At 36.0% G+C, this 22907-nt stretch overlaps 1 protein-coding gene across 1 annotated transcript in view; it reads left to right on the forward strand.

The window, feature by feature from the left end:
• The window catches only part of SLC24A2 (solute carrier family 24 member 2), a 76138-nt gene that overhangs the window by 32713 nt on the left and 20518 nt on the right, over window positions 1–22907 (forward strand). Inside the window, exons 3-6 of the mRNA XM_070736257.1 lie at window positions 1945–2053; window positions 10171–10221; window positions 14570–14665; window positions 16969–17042. Coding sequence (XP_070592358.1) covers window positions 1945–2053; window positions 10171–10221; window positions 14570–14665; window positions 16969–17042 — 330 coding nt within the window. The remainder of the gene's footprint in view (window positions 1–1944; window positions 2054–10170; window positions 10222–14569; window positions 14666–16968; window positions 17043–22907) is intronic.

Below are 22907 nucleotides of genomic sequence, written 5' to 3' on the forward strand. Positions count from 1 at the left end.
GACACATTCTCTCAGCCTAAGAAAGTGTCATAGCCCAGGCTTAGAACTCAGATTCAGAGGAAATTGCTCCAGCTGTGCCTCAACCTTAGGAGCAGGGGTGCGCCGCTGCAGGGGTTCGCAGGGGTTCGGGAGAACCTCTAGCTAAAATTTTGTGCAGTTTAGAGACCCCCCCCCCAAGAAATCCCATTCCTGGCTGGCTCAGCCCACCCTACTCCGGAATCCCCACGCCAGTGGTGGGTTCCTACCGGTGTGGTTCAGAGCACTGCACCGGTAAGACCCCATTGATGACACAATTTTCGATGATTTTTTTCTGGCATCTCCTGAGAAGGAGCTTCTCAGCTGTGCTTCAGATGAAGAATAAAGATTTGCATTAAGACGTGGGTAGGCGGTGGGCTTCTGACACAGAGACACCAGAAAAAAATTGCCAAAAATTGTATCATTAGTAGATTCCTACAAGTGCGGCGCTCTGGACCGTACTGGTAGGAACCCACCATTGCCCCACGGATCTGTTTTGGATGCAGGTAAGTGCAGGGCATGTACAGAGGCTCAAGGAGGGCAAAAAATGGCCCTACCATAAGTTCAGGAAGAGCTTCCGGCACCTGAGGGGGCTGTTTTTGCCCTCCTGGAAGCTCGAAGAAAGTCTCCATAACTCGGGGAAAGCAAAAACGCTCCCCCCGCCATGGATCAGGAGGCTGACTAGTCCACACCCACCATGACCACACCCACCCAGCAACCGGGCAGAGAACCTCTTGCTAAAAATTTTGAAGCTCACCCCTGCTTAGGAGACATAAGACCAGGAATCACATGGAGCTGATCAAACACAGACACCCACCTGAGCAGTTGGAGAAGTCAAATGAAGATTACCTACTGCCTTCTTGCAGCCCCATTCAATGTTGAATAGACAAATGCAGACTAAGGAAGGTCTGTTAGGATCCTCACCAAGCAAGGGTGTATTTATTAGAAGCAACTGGCTGTGGTCTTATTTAAAAGCAGTGCTCTTTTGGTTCGAAACAATGGCTGACCTCTGGCATTTGATGTGTGTGAGAGAAAGCTTGAACTTCTAGAGAGATGGACATCCATGATTTGATTTTAGGATTTGCTTTGGATGTTTTTTCTACTCATTCCCAATTTAAAGCTAACTCTGAAGGCAAGCCCCAGCTTCCTTTGCATTCCTTTGATATTGTCAACCTTCCTTTAGCCTTGAAGTAAAATGGACAATCTTTAAAGCGGCAATGTTTGTGTGTATGCAGTGATGGGCTCCTACAGGAACGGTCAGGAACGCAGTTCCGATAGCAAAATTTGGAGCTCCACCCCCAGAGTACACAATTTGCACTGAAAGATGTTGAAAGAAAATGCATAAGCCACGCCCACAGTGTGGTAGTAAAAATTTTGGTAGTTCATCACTGTGATGAAAGCCTGAGGCGTGGAAGAAGGAAGCAATGGCGAACCACTTCTGAAAAACTATAGGAAAGAAAACTATAGGTATTTGCCCAATCTCTGAAAAATTGTTTGAATAAGTGAATGGGAAATAGACTCCCAGAATGTATTTTATTTTCTAGAGACATAATTATAGAAATACAATTATGATGTAGACAGCTATTGCATTTATACTACATCCATGGGTATTACTGTATATCAATGATGAAGTACATCACAGCATTTAACTAATATTCATCACAACATTTATTAGATGATATGTAGCCGTTCTAATACTGTGGTACTGTTGTTCATTACCTGTCCACATTTTAATTGACTTCATGAAAAGGAAATCCTATTTTTCCAATTAAGGTTGCAAGTGAGGTATAGAAACAGAATCTACTGCAGTATGTGTTGGAAAGAAATGTCTCTTGTCTCCTTCTTTCTGCCATTTAATATGTTCTATTTAGGAGCATTTTTCCCATATTCTATGCTCAGAAATCTTCCTCCCCCCCCCTCTTTCTTTAGATTAAACCATGTCTCCAAAGAGGTGGAAGTTCAGCATCTCTGCACAATAGTCTAATGAGGAACAGCATTTTCCAACTTATGATTCACACACTTGATCCACTGGCTGAAGGTATCACTTTATTAATACTGATTTTATGTCGTTCTGACTGAAGGTATCTATTATTACTGATTTTATGTTATTCACTCACTCTGAAGTCAATGTTTACTAAAACTATCTTCATAAGCACATATTTCTCTATTATCGTCTATGGCAGTGATGGCGAACCTATGGCACGGGTGTCACAGGTGGCACGCGGAACCATATCTGAGGGCATGCGAGGCACTGCTTTATGTCCAGTGTGCTAGCCAACTGATTTTTGGGCTTTTTTTCAGCCATTTTTGCACTCCAGGCTTCAGGAAAGTCTCCTAAACCCCGTGGATGGCGAAAAATGGTCCTGTGGGCCTACCAGAAATCCGGAGGCTTTAGTAACGCCTGTGGGCATGCCCAGGGAGGGGGGGCAGTGCAGTGGGTTGTGCGCATGTGCAGGGGAAGGGCATTGCATTATGAGTGTGGGCACACATGCTCACACTCGCATGCGTGAGTACCCTTTTGGCACCTGAGCGAAAGAAGGTTCGCCATCACTAGTCTATGGGCACAGCTCTTGAATATGTCTGTCTGATTATCTCAGTAAAGGATAATCCTATTATGATTGAATATTTCTAAATGCCTGCTTTAAGATAGAAGACGTGCTGAGATTATTTCTCTACCTACTCTACCTTAAATTAAATTAATACATAACATGGTCATGGTCTGGTGCATATATTTGCATACACGTGCATGTTCTATTGTGATTTTTATTTTCAGCATTTCAAGGTGTTTTCTGAAAAAAATGCTTGCATTTGCAAGGCCTGAATATTTCCTCTTTTAAGACTCTCTCCAATGGAGATCCATCAATTTCATTTTACATGTTCACATTAATATAACATAAAAGGTGCTAATTTTCCATTCTTCTGTAGTTCTCAGTCTGCAAGGATTTAAATGATTGGGGTGTATTTTATAACCATTACACTTATTTCATTGTTCTAAAATGAACTTTGATGAAAATTGGTTTTTACCATGCTAATATTAGTCTCTCTGAATTTTGGGTTTTTTAAAAATTTAAAAGTGGAAATGGGAATGGTTGGATCATATTTACAATATTTTTTTAAAAAATCTACAAGGTTTATAATTGCCACTGGTATGTTCTCCCCCCCCCCTTTTGAAGTATCTGATCTGCTGTATCTATGGTAAATCAGACACAAAGGGCAGAATGCATGCATTTTTTTAAAAATGGGGCAACCTTGAAGGAAATGTTATTATTTATTTATTTAGTGTACGGCATGTCATACATGCACTAGCAATATAAATTAAAATTTTAACTAGATTGGTTAGTAGAACTCAATAAAATATAAATGTTAAAAAGATCTAAAAATACTTTTTACAACCATGTACACTTTTTACAACCATGTACACTTTTTATAAACTTCAACTCTGACAGCTTTGTCAAATTCATCCTCTGTTAGATGGGATAATTAAAAGGTAAAAATGCCTCCATTTTTGCAAAAAAAAAAAAAAAAAGGCCCATTTTCACCCGGTTTTTGCAAAACCAGGGCATGTAGAAGGCTTGAAAAGCCTGCAGAGCACTCCTGGGGGTGGGGTCCGGGAAGCAAAAATGCCCCATTTTCTACCCATTTTTTGCAAAACTGGGGATGTTTTTGCCTCCCTGACCCTCCAAAGAGTACTCTTCAAGTGTCCCAAACCCACCGTGCAGCCAATTTTTAGCAAAAAACAGGCCCATTTTTCACAAAAATTGGACATGGGGGCAGGGCTTTGGGAGACTAAAAATGGCTGTATTTGGTGTATAAGACACACCAACATTTCCATCCTCTTGGGCGAGGGGCAAAAAGGCGCGTCTTATACTCCAAAAAATATGGTAGTCTTTATAGTATCATAGATGCACATTGATTTATTATACTTTCCAAAAAAAAAAAACATTTTTCTGATGCATAGATACAGTTAATTGATCTTATAATACTAGTGATATACACTTCTTGAGAATAAGAGACAATTTGTAACTGATAGCTTTACAAAAATTAGTATTCCATTGTTATTTCATTCATTGTTTATTTTGCCATTAACAAAAGATTTTTTTAAAAATCGATAGAACTAATCAGGAGGAAGGGTAAGAGTGAGAAAAATAAATTTTCTGCAAAAGGAGCTGCTTTCCCTAACTGTAAGCATCAGATATTGCCTTTAAAGTTCTAGCTGAGCCATGTGAAAAATGATTTATGGAGTCACTAACTAATTTAAATCTACCTCCCAAAAGTAAAGTAACTGCTTCTTTAAGACATATTTTCAAAAGTTACTCCCTTATCTTTTATTCATCCATTTTTACCATGTTTCCCCTAAAATAAGAACCTGACTTTTTTTTTTGAACCCTGAAATACGCATTCGGCCTTATTGACATACACTCAAAAGCCTGATTGGGCTTATTATCAGGGGATGTCTTATTTTGGGAGAAACAGGATTTCAGAATATCCAATCTTCACCTTAGGGCAAGAGAGAGAGAGAGAGGGAGGGAGGGAAAGAGGGAGGGAGACAGATATAGATATATAGATAAATGTAGTACAGTATATCAATTGAATCAGGAATATGCAGGAAATAAACTGAGATCTAATGTTAGCTTTCCAATGATTCAGTGTAATCCATAAAGACTTCAAATTTACTTTTGCTTAAAGTGGAAATAATAATCTCCTATAATGCTATGTAAAAGAAGGATCTTTTTTATCGAGAACAAAAGGAGAACAAGTTCTTATTGTCTGACATATTTCTTTTGCCAAGTCATGTCAGCAGCAGATTTCTAATTCTTTGATTAATTAGAGAGAAAGGAGGAAATAAATCAGTGCTCATGGGAGATTATTCTGTGCCTGATGCATTTATTGTGGTTTGGATTAAATTCATTGTGTTATTAGTGCACATTCTCATTTGCACAGCAATGTGTTGCCATTTTTTACAAGATCCTATAATATTAATAAATTATATTTTGACCAATACCTCAATCTGTGTGCATTCTATTCTATAAGTTGGATCCTTGCTTGCATCTTTCTATGCTAAGAAAATAATTCTAGGAAACTAACATCTTTTTACATTTCATAATGTGAACCATTTTTATATTTCTGATTAGTCTCTCATTTCATCTACCTTTGAAAATCGTACTTGTTAATGAATGTTCATTGCATGAAGAACTAATATGAATGCCATGAATGTGGAATGATATTTGGTAAAAACCACTACTTTAAGGAAAGGTATAAATATTGAAATATCCTGAGACTTTTAAAAAAAAGAAAAATCCTATGAATTTGCTTTTTAATAATTCATAAATTTCAATGGGGCATATCAGGAAGAAAGTTTATGTTAACTACCATGTACTTACCATTATTATTATAAGATAATTTGAATGAAATTTTATTGTTGGGCACAAGTAAGCAAAGAACAGAAGTTGAATTCAAAGCACTCAAGATTTATTACATGTTACCTATACACAAGAATTTGATATACTAACGGTCAAGGCAAATGAGATAAGAGTCAGTGGAATTCACAGGGGACTTGGTCCTCTTGTGGCTGCATAAGTATTCCAAACTGATGAAACATTTGACCCCACTTTTGGGTTCTGTCCAGTCATCTTCTACATTTATGTTTGAAATCTATATTGTGAATAATGCAGTGTAGCAATACTCCACTGAGAAAAAGATTGAATGTGTTTTATTTGTGCATTAGAAATATTTATCAAGTTACAAACCTGCTTATTCCATTCTGCTTACATAGAATTTAATTACAGTGGGATGAATCATGGGCATTGCTTAATGATGTTTGATAGAGTGATATGACATTTTTACCAATTTTTTCCTTCACACACTAGCCATGAAAGATGTTGTAAAGGGAGAGTGGAGATTGGGTACCAGGAAGGGAAGAAGGAATTGATAGTAACATCATCCTAATAACATTGTCTAATGAACTGTCTCTCTAGGAATTCTGACATTTTCTATTCACAGGGAAACTAGCAGATTTGAATCCAATCCAGTAACTGTTTTTGCACCGTTTGAAAAGTGGATATTTATCTGTGGTATCAGAATTGTAAATGAAATACGGTAGAATATTTCACAATAGTATAATGATTTTAGTCTTCAATTAGTAGCATGGGTTCTACATCATTAGACTTATTAGCAGTACTGATAATGTACTGAAAAAGCAATGTTTAATGCTTAATTATCCACTCTTTTTTGTTTGTTATAATGAATTCTATGTTAGAATTTTATTCGTGTTCTCTACTATTAATGGAATAAAATGTTTACAAAATAATGCTAATTATCTAACATACTTTCCCCTAAATGTTTTGGGCATATAATTCTTTTTCTTTTTAGAATCATCTTGGATTTCAATTATTGTATTATTTTGTTTATTATATGTATTTTAGTCTTTCCAGGTAGCTTTTATATTCCTGTAAATGTTTAGTTTGTAGTAGTTATTTTAATAATTGCAAGATTCTGTTTCACAGACATTTATTTTTAGCCATCCTAAATTGGATATTTTCCCCATTTACCAAGGGTTTTTTTTTTACATCCTGGATAAGAATTTAAACCAAGCTATCTTTCCAGAATTAAGATTGCAACTTTATCTCAGGTTACTGTCAATTCAACTGAGCAGGAAATGAGAAGAGATATTGAAATGGATTTTGCAGATGTTCCGGATTCTATTTCTGTTATAAACACTATGCTGATGTCATTAACAAATATGTTACTACATTATAATAAGTAGTGTACCCCGACATAATATTTTTGAGTTGTGTCATAGATTGTAATAAAAACCTGACCAACAATTCAAATTATTCATTTATTGGCATTTATGCATTATTTTAACGGTGCCCCTTCTAGTTAATTAAACGGCGCTAGCTTCTAGTTAATACTAAGATTAGTTGCTAAGAAGTTAGGACAAGATTTTACTTTGTGGGTTAACTGATTCAGTCATTTTAGTGAAAAAAGAAAACATGTTATTTGAAGTGATACAGAAAATGAAGAAGAAAGATGAGCCTGCTCAAATGTAGGACATCTTTTAGCTTAAGAGCCTTAGTGGTGAAGTGGTTAGAATTCAGTACTGCAGGCTACTCCTGCTGACTACCCGCTGCCTGCAGTTAGGCAGTTCAAGTCTCACCATCTCAAGGTTGACACAGCCTTCCATCCTTCCAATGTCGATAGAATGAGAACTAAGATTGGGTAATATGCTGACTCTCTAAACCACTAAAGTATATAAGTGCTATAGCTATTGCTATCAGGATTTACAGTGGAGCCAATTTACCCCTTTAATAAGTTCATCTATAGTTCATAGGTGGGTTTCAGCAGATTCTGACCAGTTCTGGAGAACCGGCAGAGGAAATTTTGAGTAGTTCAGAATATCGGTAAATAGCATTTCGGACTGGCCCTGCCACCTTATAGTCTTTGCCTCCTGAATCTCAGGTGATCGGGAGGAAATGGGGATTGTGTAGTAACTTTTCCCTGGAGTGGGAGGGAATGAAGATTTTACAGTATCCTTCCCTGCCACGCCCACCAAGCCACACCCACCAAGCCAAATGACATCCACCAACCACGCCCACAGAACCAGTAGTAACCCACCACTTTTTGAAGCCCACCACTGCTATAGTTCCTTATCACCAGGCAAGCAGAAGCACAGATGAAACTTCATTTTTCAAGTAGTTGTTTGCCTGTCAAAAGTTTATCAGAACACATTGTCTGATATCTCTTATTCCCATCTACAGGCTATGAAAAAGACAGAAGGAATAAAATGCAGTATGTAGAAAGAGATAAAGAGGAAAAGATTTCCTTCAAGGATTCTCAGTATTGAATACATAAAGTGAGGAAGAAGTCCCTTCATAGCCATAATGAGGCAGGAGACAGCCAAAAAGTAAAGCAAGAGAGCTGAAAGATTAATCAGTTTGAACTCGAAGCTAGTTATATAAAAAAGGAACGTATATTTCCTTCAGGTGTTCCTAGAATATACACATTCAGAAATGGGCATATTTACAACTGAGAAATAGTTACAAGCACTGAATATAATTTAATAACACATGGATCAAATGGAATATCTGCTGAAGTATAAAACTAGCATCCGATTTATTAATATGTAATCTAGGCAAGCAATGCCTCAGAAATTAAGCTAATTCTTTAAAATGTAATCTCAATTATGAAATTTTGCCTATTATTACTATGGTATTTTTAAAATAATCAAAGGAAACAAAAGTAAATAGAATTATTGAGAGTGTGGTTGAATAAGTAATTGAATCAGCTATTGATACCAAATTATTATTGCAGAAAATCACAGGTGATTAGAAAAGGAAATTTTTCCATAGACTTTTTAAATATTGGTAATCAGATGTACAGTCTTTCATTGAAGTACAAGTTATTTATTATGGTATTGCAGGCAGCACAGGCCAACCTAAAGAGGGGCAGGGTTACAACCCTGTTATATAGACTTCTGAAAATTACAATATACTGTACACCTATTCCAATACAGTGGAACAATTTATTGAATATTTAACCTTAAATGAATTGAACATGTATAATGAGGCACAAAGAGGATAATGAGGGTAGCAGTATATAGACGATAGCTCATTGAGTTGGACAAAGGCTATGTTCCTAAATTAAGTTACTATTTATGTGCTATTTTTTTTCTAAATCTTATCTTCTAGAGGTCTTATTTTATTTTTATGTATTTAACTTTTTATGAATATGTTGCATAGAAACATAGAAGATTGACGGCAGAAAAAGACCTCATGATCCATATACAGTAGTCACACATCCCACACAAATAACACTGTATGTCTTACAAAGAGGATAAGCACAGAAACCCGCAACATATATTTCCCCAAGATCCAAGGATAAGCAATTACATTGCTCAGAGGGGGGACCACAGATTCAGTCCTCAATGGTCATAGGGAAGTTAAATAGCACAATCCTACATTTCTTTATGAACAGAATCCTTTTCTTTATGAGCATCTGAATTACGGTATTGAAACATGTTTTATTATTGTCCAGCTATTTAGACAGTCTTTATAAGAATTCTGTTATGTAATAAAACGTAGTATATGAGTTAATGATATTATGTTAATTAAATGTGCTTTATGTATAGCCTTATTTTATTTATCCTATTCTGTTTGTTCTTTTTTTCTGGTTATTTAATGTCTTAATTGATCTTCAATCATTCTGTCATAAATCATTACAGTTTAAAAAACCATGAAACCTAATTGTTTACCCTTATTTTAAAAAATCATACAGTTTAATTAATTTCAAAAAAAATAGAGAACTGTTTACATTTTCATTTCTTAAGTGAAATTCTAATGAATACAAGTTTCATCAGTGCTCAGTTGAAGATCTTGAGGATTTTACCTGCAGTAATGTTAATTATAGAAGTATGCAAAACTGTTTAACAATCCTAGAATATATATTTATATGAGCCATGATGGCGCAGTGGTTAGAATACAGTACTATAGGCTACTTTTGCTGATTGCCAACTGCCAGAGTTCGGCAGTTTGATTCTCACTGGCTCTAGGTTGACTCAGCCTTCCATCCTTCCGAGGTTGGTAAAATGAGGACCCAGATTGTTTGGGGGGCTATATGCTGATTCTGTAAACCATTTAGAGTGAGCTAAAGCACTGTGAAGTGGTATATAAGTCTCAGTACTATTGCTATTGCTGTTTATACATTAATTCAGTAAAATAAACGCTATTTCTGTGGCTTCACGTGTCTTGGAAAAGACAGGTTTTTGATCCAGAACCTTAATACGCAATTTCACTCATCTACATCTAAATTATCCAGAACAGATGGGGCCATCTTACAGAGACAAAAATCTAACACTTTTTCATTATACTTCATAATAAGAAAATACAAATTGCAGATTGTAGGACTGAGAAAGAAAAAAATATTCTGCTTGCATGTTCAGTTGTATTTAAGGCACTTTGCACAACATGCTTATTATAGAATAATATTTAATTATTTTTTTCAAATTGTGGAAAAAACAATTAATTTTGGATTTCAACAACTTGAAATCTATTGAAAAGCTACTGCTATGGAATTGATTAAGAATGTATGAAAGCTTGTCAATTACCTTGAATGTCTGAGAGTTCCTTATCTCTGTTGTCTTTTACTATAATGTTGTAGAGCTTGGATCATATGGAAAGCTAAAATATTATGACACAATGACTGAAGAAGGTAAGAAATATTTTAGATTTTTTGTGTCAGCCTTTTTATTTGTTTTTATAACTATCATGGAGTTTTTTTTCCTTTCAGTTCCTCTCTGCATGACATCAGTGTCCTAATGTGATGCATTACCATTTAAACCTTTTTAAACTTTAATGTTTTTTACTAACTTGCATTTTTTTTATTTTTATGCAGCGTATACGATCAACATAATGTTATTAAGAGCCATTATATAATATTGATAAATGTTCTGTAGATAAATACTGTACATATTTGAAATCCTGCAATCTTCAAATAAGTGTATTTACTTTTATTAACATTTCCGATATGATTGTTCATCATGGTTATTGTTGTTTATATTAAAGAGTTAGAAATTGACCTTTTTAGTTCCACAAAGAGATACAGTGGTACCTCATCTTACGAACGCCTCTTCTAACGAACTTTTCAAGATACGAACCCGGTGTTTAAGATTTTATTGCCTCTTCTTCCGAACTATTTTCACTTTACGAACCCAAGCAGCTGCTGCTGGGATGAAGGGGTTTCTTTTTTTCCCCTTTTTTGAGGAAAGAAAAGGGAGGGGCAGCTTGGAGGAGTAAAGATTTTGCATGCTTGCAAAAGCACTGAAATTGTGTCTTTTTAAGAAAGAAAAGGGAAGGGCAGCTTGGAGGAGTAAAGATTTTGCATGCTTGCAAAGGCACTGAAACTGTGTCTTTTGAAAAAAGAAAAGGGAGGGGCGCCCCCTTGCCTTTCTTCCTTCCCACTCACCCTTTAGCCTAGCCTTGCTTCTTCTACCCACCCCCTTTAGCTGCTCCTCCCTGCCCTCTGTTCGCCTCCCTTCTAAAGTTTGGGATTTTCCTGAAGGATTTGCATGCATTATTTGGTTTTACATTGATTCCTATGGGAAACATTGTTTCATCTTACGAACTTTTCACCTTACGAACCTCCTCCTGGAACCAATTAAGTTCGTATGATGAGGTACCACTGTATTTGTCAACACTACTGTTTTTGCCAAATTTCCTATAAATTAATTAAATTCCTTCTACATATTAGAAAATGTTATTAAATTTCATATATTTAGGAGAGTTGATCTGCTGCATTTTCTGGCTTTCGATAGTAGAAGCTTAAGAAGTGAACTTCAGAAGAATTAGTGTATAAAGGTCATCAAAGACATTTTAGAAAATGAAAAGCACTGAAACTCACTAGTGCTAGGCATTGCAGGCAAGTCACTGAAGTAGAAATAGGTTCAAGTCTAACTGTAGAATTGTGTTACTATATTTAAACAAGTGAACATCCATTTAACAGCCTACATGACTAAATTACAAAAAGTACACCAGAAATATTCTCTGTTCTTTCTGTACTGAAAATCAAGCTCAGTTTGAACTTCAGGAAGCATATTTTTCCTTTATTTTATTTTATATAATTTTACATTGCATAATTATTAAATGTTGAACTGACATTTGTTACGCAGAAAGTCTTCATTGAATGAAAGGACAACATCTGAGTCGCATATGTTATTGCCATAACACACCTGTACTTTAGGACAACAGTTTTGCAAAATCATGTGAAACAGAGAGCAACTGAGCAGCATCAGATTGATTTAATGTAGTACTTTGTTTTCCTAAGCCCAGCCCTTTTGTAATTCCACAGGCAGCACAAGAGGAGAAGCAGCTTTTAAAACCTAGGAAGTGACTCCATTTTTAATTCTGCTATATTTCTTTGTGGAAGGGCCATTCGGCTTTGATGGTGTTTATGTAGCATCACTGCTTATCCAGGAGTCTCGGACCTTTTCAGTGTACTTGAAAAGCAATATCATATTTTTCTGATATATAAAAGGTTTTGAAGAGAGATCAGTTCTGCTGTTCTCCTGTCTACACCATCCTGGATATATTTTTACAATTTTAAGGAAGTACAACGAAGATGGTAGATATACCAGTACAAAAGAATCTGAGCAGGAGAGAAAGAGAGAAAATTATTTAATTTAATAATTTATTAAATTATTTAATAAATTTTCCCCACCTTCCAATTTCCCTTTACTGTCCGTATTATTTTTGTCTCAGCTTCTCAAACTACCCTGACTTTGTTAGAACTCTGGTTTCTTTTCACATCATGTAAATCTTTCCTCTATGAACCAGATAAGTGCGTGTTTTAAAAATGTTTGTTGATGAATGTAGTGTGGAATTCAACTCTTTTTTTAATGAACCAGTAATCATTTTAACTAAAAAAAAGTACTCTTTTTATCTCATATAATGAAATGTGCTTTCATCCCGCGTAGATTTAAAACAGGAAATGAGAGTGACAATGCTACAGAATTTTCTTCAACGAAGAAACTATTATGTAGCATTGTTTCTGAAATATTTCTATTTAACTGTTCCTTTTCACTGGAGGAGCAGTAGGGAGCAAACACACATTCTAACTTCATCACACAAGCTTGCATATTTGCATCAGTCTTATTTGCATCATGATGACACCATCTGTATGTTGCTATTTTTGGAATTCTTACAGTTTGCTTCAAATGTCTCGGGGAGTTTGGGGGGGGGTTAGAATTTATTTCTCATTGGCAATATATCATCTTTCAAAATGATCACATTTATTTTATGTGAAGCATTTTAAAGGAAAAAAATTAAGGTGCAATGGTTAAATTAAGCGTATGAATAATTGAAACCAACGGCAGGCTGCTCTTTTATTTATTTATTTATAAAATTCATTGGCTGCCCATCTTTACCATAAAGTAACTTTTGCTTCTCCCCCCCTCTATTTTTAAAAAGAACACTTATATTTGATAAATCTAAGAGTAAATATTTCTGTCAAATAATTATTCTTAATAAAATTGTGGGGGCAATAGCCTAGCTCTGTTAAAAAAGTGCTATTGCTAACATGTTGTAAGCCGCCCTGAGTCTAAGGAGAAGGGCGGCATTAAAAAATCAAATAAATAAATAAATAAATAAATTCTAATGGTATTCTAATGTTAACTGAGCTAATAGTTATTTGAATAAACAATGACTGAATCTCATGAAGAAAGGAAATATATTTCATTCCCTGACCAATTGTTCCAGAGATAAACTTATTCATTTCAGATAAACTCCATCTGATTTTATATTTGCCTGGTTCTATACTTCTATGTCTGAAAGGTTAACACGGAATTGCATGTCATATCATATCATTTTTGGAAGTGTAAGCGTAATGACAGTCTGTCGCTATCACTCAGCAACAATCTATACATCAGCTCTAATGATAGTAGGAGCAGTACAGCAAACCACATAATGAGATTTCTCAAGTTCCAGGAGAGTATATTTACATTTTTGCTTTCGGCATTCTTCACTACTGATTTTCTATTCAAATGCAAATGTATGTTATTTGAGAATTTGATGCTATTAGTTTAGGTTTGACTTTTCCGTGTATATGTTAAATGAAAGGAATGACCAGACTACCTATTTCTGTCTTCAGATTTTTTCTTTAAAATATCTATTTAAATAACCTTTCTTTTCTTGAGGGATGATATTTATGTACTCTGTGAAATATTGTGTATCTTTTCATTACCTTTATTTAAATACTGATATTTTCAAATTGTGCTAGCTAAACTAAAATATATTGTTCTGTGAAAAACAGTGTAAAAATAACTCTGACAAATAATTCTGAAATGTTAACTCTATCATAATAGCAATTCTTTTGAAAGGATATGTATGTGCCAGTGTCCTACCTAAGGAAAAAACAATTGTATTGGTGACTATTACACTTCTTAAATATTGTTATTTCATAATGAAGTTGTATCTAAACTTTCAGGTGTATGCTTAACACAGTAGTGGGTTCTAAAACCTGTTACACAGGTTTGTGTACTCACATGCATGTGCATCCTAAGCCTTTCCACTGCTGCTGTTACCAGTTCATAGAACTGGGCTGAACTGGGAGCAACCTACCACTGGCTTATCATTTCCTATTCGATGCTTTATTGCTTCTGATGTAATAAACCAACAATTTTAGTAGATTAATATATAAATCAGGTATTTTGATTTATCAAGAAGGAAATAAGTAAGTAATCTGTAACCCAGGCATGTAAAAAAGAGAACCAAAACAATGTCTCTCTTTGCCTTCTCCTGCAAATATTAAGATTGATAGCTATTCTTCAACGCTTATTCTCATACAATTATGTTTGAACTACACATCTAGTTTAAGATAATGGGAAAGCCTAAATCTATTTCATATGTTCAAGTGAAATACTTATTCTTTCTTCTGGGAAAGGTTTGGAGTAGAGAGCAGACCAAGTTAGCAGAAGCCAGAGTGACAGGCTACCACTAAATGAATAAAAAGTGAGGCATTAGCTGAGAAATAACTAAGCTTTAACAAAGATGTGTATATTTTGTAGGAAAGTTCAAAGAAAGGGCATCCATTCTTCATAAGATGGCCAAAAAGTCCCCAGAAACAGATGGCGAACAACGAAACGGAAGAGCCAAAAATGCTGGTAAGTATAAGAGATCAGCATTGTTTACTTCAAAATAGATATTTCTTTTGTTACCATAGGTTAACATGACTATTGTCCTAAAATGCTTTTCTGATATGTTAATTTATTGGAGAGTTCCTCTGGAACCTTTATAATATATTGAATAGAATATAGAATAGAATTTTATTGGCCAAGTGTGATTGGACATGCAAGGAATTTGTCTTGGTGCATATGCTCTCAGCATACATAAAAGAAAAAGATACATTTGTCAAGAATCATGCGGTACAATGCTTAATGATTGCCATAGGGGTCAAATAAGCAATGAAGAAACAATCAATATTAATAAAAATCTTAGGATACAAGCTACACTTACAGTCATACAGTCCTAAGTGGGAGGAAAAGGATGATAGGAATTATGAGAAAAACTAGTAGAAATAGAAGTGCAGATTTAGTTAAAAGTCTGACAGTGTTGAGGGAATTATTTGTTTAGTAGAGTGATGACGTTCGGGGGAAAACTGTTCTTGTGTCTAGTTGTCTTGGTGTGCAGTGCTCTGTAGCGACGTTTTGAGGGTAGGAGTTGAAACAGTTTGTGTCCAGGATACGAGAGGTCAGTAAATATTTTCCCCGCCCTCTTTTTGACTCGTGCAGTATACAGGTCCTCAATGGAAGGCAGGTTGGCAGCAATTGTTTTTTCTGCAGTTCTGATTATCCTCTGAAGTCTGTGTCAGTCCTGTTGAGTTGCAGAACCAAACCAGACAGTTATAGAGGTGCAGATGACAGACTCAATGATTCCTCTGCAGAACTGTATCAGCAGCTCCTTGGGCAGTTTGAGCTTCCTGAGCTGACACAGAAAGAACATTATTTGTTGTGCTTTTTTGATGATGTTTTTGCAAAGTTTTATATATATGTATTGTTGTGCTATACATCTGAATGCAACTAAACTTATGTTAGGTCAATAATAAGGCTATTATATATTATAACATCCACTATGCTGCTCTTGAAAAGTATTTGGAAGCTTTAATTGTTGTAAAAGGCACCTTTATAGATGTCAGATATTCAACTCATATAACACTATTTCTACATGAGTTGCAGTTGTCAAAGTGTTTCCAGGTGCCATTCAAGATGCTAGTTGCCACCTTAAAAATCTTCATGACTTTGGACCAGGTTACCCGAGGGACTGTCTTCTCATAGTTGTTTTTACCCATCCAATTTGGTTCCATAGGTTTAGCAAATTGGTAGGTTTATCAACCAAGGTCCTATCAACCAAGCAGTAGCTAGCTTCTTTGAAGGCTGTGAAGACCTGATTTTGTGCCCAGTCCTGGGACCCTGAATATGCATAGGAACCCATTTCCTGGCTATATTGATGCCTATGTTGACAGTTTTCTTGCTGCCGTATATATTAATTTTTGTCTTATACTTAAATTGTTTAAATTGTTTTATGATTGTTGACCGCACGAAGTCACTTGGATGAAAAGCATTTTTTCAAATGAAAGCAGATTTGAATAATGGCATAATTTTTCAGAATCTTTTTTTCATTTTTAATGATCTTTAAATTTAGACTACTCCATGTCTCATATAGGATGGCCAAGTAGGTTGTCTCATTTGCAGTTCCTCAACTTGTTTATCCAATTTAATTTTTACTCATTGAAAACAACATTAATTTTTTTTTAGAAATAAATTGAAAAAATTTATAGATATGAGAACTGACTTGAGTTATATGAATTATAACATAAAAATGGAAATATAGAGGTAAATTTAGTAAGAACATAGAATATTATAAATTGTATTTCTGTATTGATCTGAATATAGTTAGGGGGTTTTTTTGTATTAGACTTCTATGACGAGCGGAGCAATGGCAGCTCCTTTAAATGTTAAATGTTTGTCTTGTCTGTTTAAAGAAAAACAATAAAAATATTATATAAAAAAAAGAAAACAAGATTATTGTTATAACTGACTCCTGACGAAAAAGGCTTGAGTGATCGTTTTTTTCAATGTTAACTGGAATACTAAATAGACAAGACAAATTATATGTTAAACTGGCTTTCCCAATAACGTTATTTAAACTAATTTTTCAGAGTCATGACACTTAATATAAGACAGCTATTTCAACCCATGTCAACATTTCGGTTTGTCTTTCAAATATAGGGTATTGAGTTCTCTGAATTTTATCTGGAACTAACTTTAAAATATAAAATACTTGCATTCAGTTGTTCAGTCAACGCCCAAATTAGCCCAAAGTCAAAATGGATTTAGATGATTTATAAATTGAATAAAAGACTGATTTGTTTTCAGTTTTACATTTCGTTCTTCTGTTTATACTTAAGAAAAAATTGAAGTTGAAGTGACACCACCCAGTGATGAACCAGTGCAAAATGGAAGTGCTGTTGGTGCAGAAGAGGTATCATTTTTTTAAATTCTTGCTTTTCTCCCTGTGTTTAATTCTGTGTTACCCTAGAACAGTGATTTTCAACCTTTTTTGAGCCATGGCACATTTTTTACATTTACAAAACCCTGGGGCACATTGAGGGGGGGGGCAGCTAAAAAAGTTTGGACAAAAAAAAAATCTCTCTTCCTTTTTCTCTCCCTTCTTCTTTTTTCTCTCTCTCCATCCCTCTTTCTTTCTCTCTTTTTTGCTCTCTTCCTCCCTCCCTCCCTCCCTCTATGACTTTCTCTCTCCCACCATCCCTCCCTCTCTCTTTCTTTCTTTTTCTTTCTCTCTCTCTCTTGCTCTCTTTCTCTTGTTCTCTTTTTCTCTTGCTTTCTCTCTCTCTCTCTTTCTCCTCTCTTTCTTTCTTTCTCTCTTTTTCTCTTCTCTTGCTTTCTTTCTCTCTCTCTCTCTCTCTCTTTCTTTCTTTCTCTGAGCTTCGCGGAACACCTGACCATGTCTCACAGCACACTAGTGTGCCGCGGCACACTGGTTGAAAAACACTGCCCTAGAATGATCACAATCTGAAAAATGAAACCTATTTGTATTGTGAACCATAGAGAGATTATTTTATTTTTGGAATTTGAGATCAGTTTTGGGCATTACAATTCTAAACAATGCAAAGTTACCTTATGAAATCCAATGCCCTTAGTTCTCACATGTTATTCTGTTCAGCTACATCATTCACAAATAGCATGGGGAATGCTTGGGGGAAAGGGGCATTGTAATCCAACAATATTTGCAACTTGGGGATTGAAAACCAGTGCTTTAAATGCAAATTTAATGAAATATACCCTTGAGAGCTACATGGAGATAATACACAGTATATTTACAAACCAAGTTTATTGGAAGCTATAAACTTACCATTAGTACAAACAGCATTATGAGGCTAAGTAAAACTATGATTTAATAATACAGGGCTCTGTGCAAGCTACTTTCATATTAAATTAATTACTTAAAGTTATTGGGAAGATGCTCTTATTATCAAAGAAGGAAAATATCTACGTAGCTTGGAGATGAATAGTAGCTTCATAGACATTAAAATCTATTGAACTATTGCTTTGCTTATGCATGGCAAGTGATGTGTGGTTGTACTGCATAAAATGTTTTTTCCTAAGCCTGTCGTTTGATTCACTCTACCACTTTAGAGAAATTCAAATTGAGAAATTTAAAGGCTAGGAAAGAATGTGAATCAAAATATTTTAGTCTTTTTCTTTTTCATTCCTGATGACATATATTTAATGATCCTCATATTATTTTGGGGGGGAAATCTTAATTGATAATGCTATAACCTGAAAGATTAATCTTGTAGTTTAGAAAAGGTAGGAAAAATATATAACAATACCTCTACTTAAGAACGCCTCTACTTAAGAACTTTTCTAGATAAGAACCGGGTGTTCAAGATATTTTTGCCTCTACTTAAGAACAATTTTCTACTTAAGAACCCGAGTTGGGAAAAATCTCCCAGGAAATTTGAGAGTGGCATGACAGCCTGGCCATTCCCCTTTAATCCTGCCCATCTGGGTTGCCAGAGGAGCATTTTAGTGGCACTTCAGGAGGCTTTGGCAGTGCAGAGCGAATGAAGCATTTCCTTTCTCTGGGCGCTTGTACAGGGAATAAACCTCGGCCAGCGTCCAGAGAAAAGGCTCTGGGCAGCCGAGAAGTCACCACAGCAAAGGAAAGGCACCGACTACAAAGTGAGTGAGCGAGAGGAGAGGGTAGCCCTTCAGCATGGGAAGAAAGAGGCAGCAGGTAGCAGCAGTAGCAGCCATGTATGGGAGGCAGCCTCGCACCGGGTGTATTGGAGGCACATGCTCCTCCTCGCCATCTCAGAGTCCCTTTTATTTTTTAAAGCCTTAAAGTTTTGGATTTTTTTATTCCCCTCCCGTCACCTTCTTCCTTCAGCAGCGACTCTCCTCCTTCTCTTCTTCCTCCTCCTCCTCCCACCCAAATTCCGAGCTTTTATTTCTTTCCTAATGGGTTTGCATGCATTATTTGCTTTTACATTGATTCCTATAGGAAAAATTGCTTCTACTTAAGAACCTGGTCACGGAACGAATTAAGTTCTTAAGTAGAGGTACCACTGTATATTTCAAATAGAACATAAACTAGAATAGAAGAATAGAATAGAATAGAATTTTATTGGCCAAGTGTGATTGGACACACAAGGAATTTGTCTTGGTGCATATGCTCTCAACGTACATAAAATAAAATATACATTTGTCAAGAATCATGTGGTACAACACTTAATGATTGTCATAGGGGTCAAATAAGCAATGAAGAAGCAATATTAATAAAAATCTTAGGATATACCCAACAAGTTACAGTCATACAGTCAACATGGGAGGAAATGGGTGATAGGAATGATGAGAAAAACTAGTAGAATAGAAGTGCAGATTTAGTAGAAAGTCTGACAGTGTTGAGGGAATTATTTGTTTAGTAGAGTGATGGCATTCGGGAAAAAACTGTTCTTGTGTCTAGTTGTCTTGCTGTGCAGTGCTCTGTGGATTATTTTTGTTACTTTTCCTAGATTTATTGTCTAAATAATATTAAATGGTGTAAAATGAGATATTGGATATAGACAATGTAGCCTAATGTGATGTGGTAAATCCAAGTCAATTTAATATTTATTTTTAATTAGGTAATAGGAGATGGCACAAATTATTTGAGAAACTATTTTCTTTTAACATCCAGGAAGAGATGCAAACATTCATACCTACATACTGTATATACTTAACAATTATCAATTATCTTTTCTGGATAAGTATTCTTATGCACTAGGGAGGGATTATGGAATAAGTAAAATAAATTAAAGATAGAAAATTATAGAAAAGTAAAATTCAATTAAATTCTGTTTTCACCTACATTATAACTATACCTATCTGTTTTTGCAAACCAACTTTATTTAGGTCACATCTTTATCAGCACCATATTTTTGAACTATAAGATACATCTAAACTTACAGGATGAAAAGAAGAAAAAAATAGGTTTTGGCCTCTGCATATCGGATTTTCGCCCTTCCAGGCCCCCAGAAGCAGTCTGCAGTGCTCTGCATGGCCTGTTTTTGTCTGTTTTGTTTATTTTACTTGGCCCATTTTTGGCCTCATAGGTCCTCTGGGTGTCACGTTTTCACCCTCCCAGGCTCCCAGAAGCACTCTGCCAAAAACATGCCTGTTTTTTGCCTGCAGAGTGGAAGGTTCGGGAGACCAAAACCGCTTATATTCAGTCTATAAGACGCACCTAAATTTTCACCCACTTTTAGGGTGCATCTTATACCCCAAAAAATACAGTGTATTGCCCTTAACATTTTACAACTTTCTCTTTGAGATTCCTATCAACTACAAGAATCTCATTAACTCTGTTTTGAGGATATCATCAGTTCCATTAAATCAAAACTTTCTCAGTCTTCCTCTAGTTTTTAAACCATTCTTTTTTTGTTGTTATTGTTATTGTTCAAGTAGTTTCCCATGAGTGCAAAATCTGCTCCTTTTTTAAATCAACTAAGTGTTGATCCATTGGTTGTAACAGGAATTGACTGAGCTTGTTGCCCAAGTCTGATGTTGTGGCCTAAGAGAGAAATGCACCCAAAGTCACCCAGCTGACTTTCATGCCTAATGCAGAACTTGAACTCTCAGTCTCCTAATTCCAGCCTGGTACCTTAACCACTGGACTAAACTGGCTCTTTCCCCTTGATCCATTTACTTTTCATATCATTGTTTTGCAACTTCAGATTTATTGGTCCATTTGACCAAAGCCATCTTAGTATTCTTTTGGACTAGTTATTTTTTGTATTCAATCTACATTTATTAATGAGCCATTCATCTTTGACCCTATCTTTTCAGTGTTCTTTCAGGCTCTCTGGTAGACTCCTCCCGAAAATTCACAGGTACAAATTTCAGACACACACACGTTTGAAAATTCAAAACAATGTTCTTTATAATGAAAATTCACTTAAACTAAGCCCTCTTTTTGTATAGCAAAGAGCACTCATCTCCAAACAAACTGGTAATTGGTACAAGTCCTTTATCAGTTCTGTGATACTTAGCTTGCAGCTGTAAGGCAATTCAGTCCTTCCTCTTTCACAAAGTGAAACACATTTTGCTCTGGTTTAGTTTCAAAGTGGGGAAAAATCAGCACACAAAAGGTCAAACACAGCAAAGCAGTCACGAAACACAACGATCAGATAATCCTCCTCAATGGCCAAACCCACAGGCTGCTATTTATAGCAGCCTCACTAATTACCACAGCCCCACCCAACCACAGGTGGCCTCATTTTCTTTGATAATAATCTTTCAGTTGTTGTTGCCTATGCATCGCTCTCCGCATGTATCATTAACTCTTGTTCTGAATCCAAGGAGGAGCTAGATAATTGATCTCCTTCTGAGCTGTCTGCCACACTCTCCTCCTCCCTGTCACTCATGTCTTCTTGGTCAGAGGAGCCTTCATCAGCAGATTCCACCGGGGGCAAAACAGGCCTGCAGCATGTGGATGTCTCCCCCACATCCACAGTCCTTGGGGCAGGAGCTGTGCCAGAGCTAACCACAACATTCACCATTCACATTTATTTATTTATTAAATTAAGAAAATTTATATGGTAGCCCAACCCAGCAATCAATCACCAATAAAACACCAATCAGACCCCTACAAATTATTAACAGAACAAGTATCCTGTTCTGAACTGCGCTAGACATGTTAATCCATAATCTACAGACTTGTGTTAAAGTTCCAGAGCTACGTTAGCACCTCTTTCCTGCATTGTTCTCATCATCACTGTGAGCAAGATAATGTGTCAGTTATGCCATTAACTGTGGAATGCTAGGAGCAAGATGTTCTCCTTGAGACATTCCACTATAAATGTCCCTACAGACAAATAGAAAGTTCTTTATTGATGACTTGCCCTGTTGCTGGGTTACCAGTCCTCAACATGACAAAGCGAAGCCTGCTGCCTATAGTTGCACACAACTAAAATTAGAACTAATCTGAGAATGTGAGATCCTTGACATAATCCCTATGTATACATTAACTTTGATCAAGAGTAGATGTTCAAGAGCACCACAATATCGGTTTTCACATGGCTATTGATATTTATTTTCCAGAAAGTCAATCTGTGGGGTCCCCGATGCTCTCTGAGCTTGTTTGTTTTCTTGCATCTCAGTACTTTGAGCACTGATTATATTACCTGGTTGATGTAATGAAACAGCTACAATAAAACATCCAAGCTCAGAGAGAGCATGAAGTTCCCCTTATTTCAAATCTGATTTACAAATATCCTCCTTTATAAATTGATCTATATTTAGTAGCAGCAGAAACGTCAGAGGTTCAAATTAGTCAGATACATTGTTCTAATGTAAACAAGAAATGTCACACTACATACAAACATACAGATATGAGTGGACATACACACACCACCCACAAACCCAGACAAAATGTTCCTACTGCGCAACATAGAAATCAATGCAACCCCTTTTATCTTAGTTTTCTCCCTCCAAAGATTCTTGGCCTATTTCCCTCACCTCGTTGATATTTACATAATGATTTATCTGGCCTGAAAATAATTGATTTCCTCATAACCAGTCTTGGCTTTCAATTACAGTTAATCCTCAATATATGTTCACAATTGGGACTAGAGTTTTTGTCATAAGTCATTGAGGCAATAAATTGAACCATCATATGACAAAATCCAGTTTTATAATTGTTGTGTTTGGGCCTGGGCCAGCCATTGCTCCCACAGATGGGAGAGACGCGGCACAAAGTGAATGTGAAAGCCTGGCTGACAGCCAGGAAGATGTGGCAGACAGCCAGGAAGATGTGGCAGACAGCCAGGAGGACGAGGCCACT

Source organism: Erythrolamprus reginae, chromosome 2 (genome assembly GCF_031021105.1).
Source record: "Erythrolamprus reginae isolate rEryReg1 chromosome 2, rEryReg1.hap1, whole genome shotgun sequence".
In the NCBI taxonomy this organism is placed as follows: Eukaryota; Metazoa; Chordata; class Lepidosauria; order Squamata; family Dipsadidae; genus Erythrolamprus; species Erythrolamprus reginae.